This window comes from Procambarus clarkii, chromosome 23 (assembly GCF_040958095.1).
Source record: "Procambarus clarkii isolate CNS0578487 chromosome 23, FALCON_Pclarkii_2.0, whole genome shotgun sequence".
Lineage (NCBI taxonomy): Eukaryota > Metazoa > Arthropoda > Malacostraca > Decapoda > Cambaridae > Procambarus > Procambarus clarkii.
The window spans coordinates 18,229,720-18,238,159 of NC_091172.1; the positions used below are offsets into that span (position 1 = coordinate 18,229,720).

Below are 8,440 nucleotides of genomic sequence, written 5' to 3' on the forward strand. Positions count from 1 at the left end.
TGAGCACGCAACCTGCACACATGTTGATTAGAGTGAAGCTTCTCGCTTCGATGCTGGTAGGATACCTATTAAGGCACTCCCGTGCCACCTCTTGGGTGGCTTGATCTTTATCAATCAATCAATCTCTCTTCTGTCACACCACTTGATAATGCTCCAGGACGAACCGAAACGGTTTGTCGTTTCTCCATCTTCTGATGTGTGGTTTTGTCATCATAACCTTCCAGAGCCTGATAGACCTTAATAATCTTCCAGAGGCTGATAGACCTTAATAACCTTCCAGAGGCTGATAGACCTTAAGAACCCTCCAGAGGCTGATAGACCTTAATAGCCTTCCAGAGGCTGATAGACCTTAATAACCTTCCAGAGGCTGATAGACCTTAATAACCCTCCAGAGGCCGATAGACTTTAAGCCCAACCCCCAAACCAATATTAGACCGTGTTCAGAATTAGAGTAGTGCAATGTATCAACTGAACACCCTTTCCAATTTTTTTATGTATAGATTTATCGACGTTCATTTAACACTCAACCCACCCAACCCACCCCACCCCCCTAAAAAAATATAAAAAACATGAAAAAAGAACATTAATAAAGATGTTACAAGAGATCAGAAACATTAAAGTAATAAAATACAATAATTAGTTATTTCCTCTTTACCGCTGGCCTCAACCTAGCCTCGTTTTCTTTACCTTTTCTTGGTTTTTGTTATTATCTCCGGGGGGACTTTTATATCTCTATTTATTGTCACGGCAGCTATTAAATCCTCGCCACTACCCGGCTACTGTGGGCTAGGGACGGGTGGTTAAGGGAGAGAGAGCGTGGTGAAGGGGTCTTGGGATGGGAGAGGGATAGTGGATGGAGGGAAGGGGGATGGTGACACAGGAAGGGGGGGAGAGGGGGAGGGGGAGGAAGGTGTGGCGACGAGTACTTGCTTTTTTTCTAATTATTTTGGATTATTTGATAATTTATGAGATGATTTCACGGGGTTTGTAACATGGTTTTATTTAGCGGTAAACGTGTTTTTTTTTTTAACTCAGTTAGTCCTACTTTGTTGAGTTTATGGGTGGTAAGGTCCAGGTGCTGAGCCCCTCTGTCTAGCACACCACTTAGCGTAGCCGGGTCTCATCCGAATGGTCCCGGGTTCGGTTCCCGAGGAGGACGAGACATTTCGGTGACATCCTCCAGGGGCCTAATGAGCCCCCAAGTGGAACCTTGATGTTTCAGAACTTTTTGTTGTTGTGTTGCCTTCTACCTAAAGAGTACCTGGAATATTCTCTATGAGTTTACATGGAGTAAACTTGGAGTGGGGTTTGGGAGTTCTTCTACTCCCTATAAGTCCAGCTTGGGGTTAGGGTTGACATGTGATAACTTGGTCCAACAGGCTGTTGCTTAGAGCGGCCCGCAGAAATACACTTTAACCCGGCTGGTCCGGTACTTCTTGCAGGAGCAGGAGTGTACGCTTGCCAGGGTAACTGGTAACTCCTTTCAAGTGTCTGCTGGAACACGAGAATTCAGCAGGCGCTGGTAACTCACTTTACAACAATGCACTTTTAAGATTTCCTGCGGCGGTCCTCAGCCGAATAAAATATGTGTGATGACAAGACGAAGACGACATTTTGTCCCTGGCTTGAACCCGGGGCTCTTCTCTTCGCTCTACACTAGCAAGAGAGCAGACCAAGATAGGTGGACCAAGAAGAGCAGATCTTCTCAAACTCATTCTCGAGTTCATGTGAGCAGATGGAAGAGAGAACGGTTGGGTGTGATCCAAGTGGAATTATTAGATATAGAGAAGGAGGGGCAACTCTCTGGAAGGAGGGGGACAAGGAGGGAAGGGTAACTCTCTGGAAGGAGCAAGAGAGGGGAAGGGTGGAAGGGAGTGACCAACATTTACGAGAGGCAGCGGCAGTACTGTGGTTGGGGAAGATGGTATCGCCGACCATGAAGACTCTGCCAGCGAATAGCGGCCTCAAGACCACAAATACCCAGACCTCTTCCAGACTTCCACTTCCAGACCCACAGTGGCTCAGCCCCAAGCTGCCACCTCCAGACCCACAGTGGCTCAGCCCCAAGCTGCCACCTCCAGACCCACAGTGGCTCAGCCCCAAGCTGCCACCTCCAGACCCACAGTGGCTCAGCCCCAAGCTGCCACCTCCAGACCCACAGTGGCTCAGCCCCAAGCTGCCACCTCCAGACCCACAGTGGCTCAGCCCCAAGCTGCCACCTCCAGACCCACAGTGGCTCAGCCCCAAACTGCCACTTCCAGACCCTCTGAGGCACAGACACCAGTCTAAACCACTAAACACACACACAGACACACTTGTGTACTGGGCCCTGTGAACAAACACAAGCACACGGGGCACAAGACGAAGCTGGAAAAGGCTCAGAGGTATGCCACTAGGCTAGTCCCAGAACTAAGTGGCATGAGTTATGAGGAAAGGTTGCGTGAACTGCACCTCATGACACTGGAAGACAGAAGAGCTCGGGGAGACATGGTCACCACCTACAATATTCCCAGGGTAATTGACAAGATAGACAAGGATGGATTAATTTAACACAGGGGGGTACCCGCACCATGGGACACAAATGGAAGCTGAGTACCCAAATGAGCCATAGAGACATTAGAAAGAATTTTTTCAGTGTCAGAGTAGTTAGTAAATGGAATGCACTAGCAAGTGAGGTGGTGGAGGCTGCCTCTATACACAGTTTCAAATGTGGATGACAGAACCCCCGCAAGTACAACTAGGTGAGTACAACTAGGTGAGTACACACACACACACTCAGGGTCTTGCGGCCGATTGGACAGCGCTCTGGGGTCGTAGTCCTAGGAGCCAGGGTTCGATTCCCGAGCAAAGCAGAAACTAATGGGCTCAATTTCCTTCACCTGATACCTCTGTTGTCTATTGAGGAGTAAATAGACACCCGAGATTATGGCTACATCCTGGGGATGTTTGTGGTGTGTGTACTCACCTAGTTGTACTTGCGGGTGTTGAGCTTCGGCTCTTTGGTCCCGCCTCTCAACCGTCAAACAACAGGTGTACAGGTTTCTGAGCCTACTGGGCTCTATCATATCTACACTTAAAACTATGTATGGAGTCAGCCTCCACCACATCACTTCCTAATGCATTCCATTTATTAACTACTGACACTAAAAAAAAAATTCTGTCTTTATGGCTCATTTGGGCACTCAGTTTCCACCTGTGTCCCCTGGTACGTGCCCCCTTGTGTTAAATAAACTATCTTTGTCTACCCTGTCACTTCCTTTTAGAATCTTTTATGTGGCGATCCTATGTCCCCCTAACCCTCCTGTCTTCCAGCGACGTGAGATTTAATTCCCGTAGTCTCTCCTCATAGATCATGCCACACACACTCATGTGTGTGTGTGTGTGTGTGTGTGTGTGTGTGTGTGTGTGTGTGTGTGTGTGTGTGTGTGTGTGTGTGTGTGTGTGTGTGTCAGAAATATGTTGTAAATATGATAGAGGAAAAATAGATTCGGGAGTCAGTACATTAGACAAAAGACGATTAGAAAGGCGGGGCTCAAGAGCTGACCCTGCAGGCACAAATAGTAAATACAAGTAATAAACACACACACACACGCACCATACGGAAATGCTCAAAAATCCTAACTTAACCATACATAAAGAAAAATGGAGTAGACGTGACAACGACGTATTCAATTCTCATAGGAATTAATAAGCTTGAAAAGACATAATAAGCTTTGTACTTAATATGAAACTAAATAGAACAAGAGGACATAGAAGGTAACTTAAGACGGAGATGAGCCACAGGAATGTGATAAATATTTTTTGTAGGGAAAAGGCGGAGGAAAAAATATATAAACTATTAGGACAGGTGGTCTTAAATCTTATAATAACCAGCAGGGTCCAGCATGGCTTCGTTAGACTAGAGGCAGCTGATAAGTTGGGGCTCGGGAACTAGAGCCCGACTCCTGAAAGAACATCTTGGTGAGTACTCACATACACACCAATATCCTCAAACTATTTTCCCAGTTATGGGCTAATGGCTAACAAGACCTCACTACGGGATTGGACTTCGGAAAATGCAACCGAGAATTCCTTTTTCCATTTTGGTGAATTTGACAATGAGAGAATAAATGAGGAAGTGGAGGAGACGGAGGAGGAATTGGTGGTGGAAGTGGAGTTAGAGAAGATGGAGGTGAGGAGCAGAAGACAAAATATGAAAAATATGCACAAGTGAAGAGTAGAGAGGATAGTAACAACGTTAAATGCTCATCCACATAATCAAAGATAATTCCTCTTAAGGCCAAGACCTGCTAGGGACTCATTAACGCTCTTCACAACACAAAATACAAAAAAGAAACGTTAAGCTAGAGAAAGAATTCAACGCTTCATTGTGTGGATACACAGTGAACACCTCGGCGGACGCCTTGGTGTATGTTGCGTAGGTCTTTGGCAGACGTCGAACGTTAGTGTTACGTCAGAGGTACGTTAGTGGACGCAGCATAAGACCTTACTGGATGCCGCTAAGGGGAAGAGCGGGGGGGGGAGAATCTTGATGGACGCCACTGAAGACCTTGCAGGCGTTGCACAGGACCTTCGTGCATGTCGGCACCCGGCAGGATGTCTGGATGTCTCAGTGGATGTCAACACGCATGAGCGTTCCAGGCACCATAGGCGAAATTCACACCAGACGCTTATCGCAGGCTCGCTCATTGGTTTCCAGCGTCGTGCATGCTGGAATCCGCCGACACGAGTCCAGAGCGGTGCAGCCAGGCCCTTACTAGGTGTGGGAGGACGAGGAGCAAGGGTGGAAAATAGCAGATGAAGGGGAAGAAGGAACGCATGATTGGAGGAGGCGGGGGAGCAAGATAAGGCCAAGATCATCACCAGGACTCGAACCCTCCATGCGTAAGTAACACATGAGAGTTCAACTTGTATCGCCGAGTGGCGATCCTTGAGTCCGTATCATCGTCGGCTCGGAGGAGTAATTAAAGATGAGCGCCCGTGGTTGATATTCGTTCGGGGAATGCATCTTAATCACGGCATTATTTCGTAGCCAACCCACGGTGTTCTGAAGCACAGTCTCGCCTTATTGATGGGGGTCATTAGGCCCTGCTGTTGTGGGCTTGTTATTGCTTTGTTTTGCCCATTTGTCAAGCTGATGGTCGGCTGAGTATACCTGCTGCCTACGGGGTAGTTATGTTGGACGACCTGTGTGCTCACCAGAGGCGTAATTTACCTCATACATATATGTATACGGAGAAGCGCATATTGCCCTATGAAAAACCCACGAAAACCTACGAATCTGCATATGCACATACGCAGCCACATACGCACTGGAATATGCAGTACCGGCCGGGAATCCGCACTTCGTGAACCATAAAACTAAGACTGAAAAAAAGAACAAATTCTTGCAACGAGATTAGTGCCAGAGCTACGGGGACGAAGCTATGAATACAAGTTAAAGGAAATAGACCTCTTAACCCTGGAGAAAATAAACAGGAGGGACATGATCGTAACATACAGGATACTGAGGGGAAATTAATATGGTGGACAAGGACCGCCTCTTTAAAGTGAGAGGAAGTATGATAACCCAAAATAGCGGAAGAGAGGAAGTATAACTTTTATGATAAAAGATCATGAAAGAAAAGTAGAAGCTGGAAACGCAAATGAGTTGAAATATGCACTGGATGGAAGGCACTGAAAGAAGAAGTTATGGAAGCCACCTCCAGCCACATAATTTAGGACCAGATTAGACAAGGAATTTGAACGTCAGAATAATTAAATTATGCACACACACACACACACACATATTGCCAAAAAGCCTTTGATACAGTACTACACAAGAAACTGTTGAGTAGTACCTAAGCAATATAAGACAGCGAGTCACTGTGAGGGTTAAGGTCTCAGACTGGGGAGGTGTCATCAGTGAAGTACCACAGGGATCAGTCCTTGGACTGTTTCTGGATTATTTCTGTTTCCTTAGATACTGTTTCTGATATATGTAAATGATCTCCCAGAGGGAATAGACTCGTTCCTCTCATTGTTTGCTTATGATGCAAAAATTATGAGGAGGATTAAGACAGAGGAAGATAGTATGAGGCTACAAGATGACCTAGACAAACTGAATGAATGGTCCAACAAATGACTACTAAAGTTCAACCTAAGTAAATGTTAAGTAATGAAATTAGGCGGTGGAAACAGGAGGCCAGTCACTGGATACCGAATGGGAGATGAAGTCCTTCATGAAACGGACAGAGAGAAAGATCTAGGAGTTGATATCACACCAAACTTGTCTCCTGAAGCCCACATCAAAAGAATAACATCAGCGGCGTATGCGAGGCTGGCTAACATCAGGACTGCCTTCAGGAACCTGTGTAAGGAATCCTTCAGAACCTTGTATACTACATACGTACCACGGATGGTACGCGAACAAGGGGACACAGGTGGAAACTGAGTTCCCAAATTAATCACAGGGACAAAGTTAGAAAGAACTTTTTCAGTGTCAGAGTAGTTAACAGGTGGAATGCATTAGGCAGTGATGTGGTGGAGGCTGACTCCATATACAGTTTCAAATGTAGATATGATAGAACCCAGTAGGCTCAGGAATCTGTACACCAGTTGATTGACAGTTGAGAGGCGGGACCAACGAGCCAGAGCTCAACCCCCGCAAGCACAACTAGGTGAGTACACACACACATTGATTTATTTAGGTATACTTTAATTATCCTGGTCCTTCGTATAATTAATCTAAAATATGAAATAAAACGAAAATCCCGACATGGATTTCTTCCCACTTGATCCTACGCAAAAAATAATTGTTTGCATTCTAATTATAATTTACACTGCGAGACTTATGGACTCCCAGATGTGTGGGTGAGGTATAGAGACAACCAGAGGTACTAGAGACTGCTCGATCAAACAACCTTTTATCAGGAATTCTTAAGAAGCTTCACAGGATCTTAATTTACCTTTTTTCTAAACTTACATAATAAGAGGAGGAGGTTAACTCCATCATCGATTTTAAAATGCCGATATGACTGAGGAGGCATGTTGGTCAGATGTCATTACATCGCCCGACCGACAGAGTGGAAGGCGAGGTCCAAGAGCAGGCACAATCACATTACACAAAGAGCTGCTTGAGAGAATGTGCCAAACAGGACGTCATGGCTTCCAGACAGGGCAGGGCAGGACGTCAGGGCTTCCAGACAGGGCAGGGTAGGACGTCAGGGCTTTCAGACAGGGCAGGGCAGGACGTCAGGGCTTCCAGACAGTGCAATGCAGGTCGTCAAGGCTTCCAGACAGGGCAGGGCAGGACGCCAGGGCTTCCAGACAGGGCAGGGTAGGACGTCAGGGCTTCCAGACATGGCAGGGGCAGGACGTCAGGGCTTTTAGACAGGGCAGGGCAGGACGTCAGGGCTTCCAGACAGGGCAGGGTAGGACGTCAGGGCTTCCAGACAGGGCAGGGGCAGGACGTCAGGGCTTTCAGACTGGGCAGGGCAGGACGTCAGGGCTTCCAGACAGGGCAGGGCAGGACGCCAGGGCTTCCAGACAGTGCAGTGCAGGTCGTCAAGGCTTCCAGACAGGGCAGGGCAGGACGCCAGGGCTTCCAGACGCCCCGGCAGCCCTCGACATAACACCCGCTCCTCGCAGAACTGACAATTATAAGAGAATAACATGCATGAAATAGACTGCCCTATCCCACGCGTGTGAAAATAAATTACAGTAACGACGTTTCGGTTCGACCTGAAGGCTTAACATGGGAGACTGTCATCAGTCTCTTGTCACGAGTTGTCACGAGTTGCTGCAAGATTTAGTCCAGGACGGACCGTAAACAGTTGTGACTCGTGTTACATGTGCGGGTTGGTTTATTTACTAATTAGTAATTAAACATGTTTTTTATCACATTAACAGGTCAAAATATAGGACCTAATAAGGACCCCCTCCTCTTTTACCCAATACCATAAAAAACACATTAAAGCACATGCACCCGAAATAACATAATATATATATAAATTCGCTTTAAACTACGTCAAACCTCGTCAAACTACATAAAATCTCACACGACAAACATCGTTCACCTTCTTTTAACCTAATGGCCGGTTATCACAGGGAACAAGCACCGAGTGTGTCGCTGCTGTTGTTGTTGTTATAGATTCAGCTACTCGGAACAAGTTCCAAGTAGCACGGGCTATGGTGAGCCCATAGTGGACTTACCTGGCACAGGAGCGGGGCAAGTAGCACGGGCTATGGTGAGCCCGTAGTGGACTTACCTGGCACAGGAGCGGGGCAAGTAGCACGGGCTATGGTGAGCCCGTAGTGGACTTACCTGGTACAGGAGCGGGGCAAGTAGCACGGGCTATGGTGAGCCCATAGTGGACTTACCTGGTACAGGAGCGGGGCAAGTAGCACGGGCTATGGTGAGCCCATAGTGGACTTACCTGGTACAGGAGCGGGGCAAGTA

At 47.1% G+C, this 8,440-nt stretch overlaps 1 protein-coding gene across 1 annotated transcript; it reads left to right on the top strand.

Annotated features, from left to right (window-relative positions):
• The first annotated feature begins 1,921 nt into the window (after positions 1-1,921).
• LOC138367744 (uncharacterized) lies at positions 1,922-2,335 on the top strand. Its single transcript, XM_069329691.1, has one exon. It carries the CDS (start codon positions 1,922-1,924, stop codon positions 2,333-2,335), a length of 414 nt encoding a protein of 137 aa, XP_069185792.1.
• The last annotated feature ends 6,105 nt before the right edge of the window (positions 2,336-8,440 follow it).

What these genes read in the sequence shown, in the direction of transcription:
- LOC138367744 (XM_069329691.1), top strand. Translation starts at nt 1,922, where the DNA reads ATGGTATCGCCGACCATGAAGACTCTGCCAGCGAATAGCGGCCTCAAG.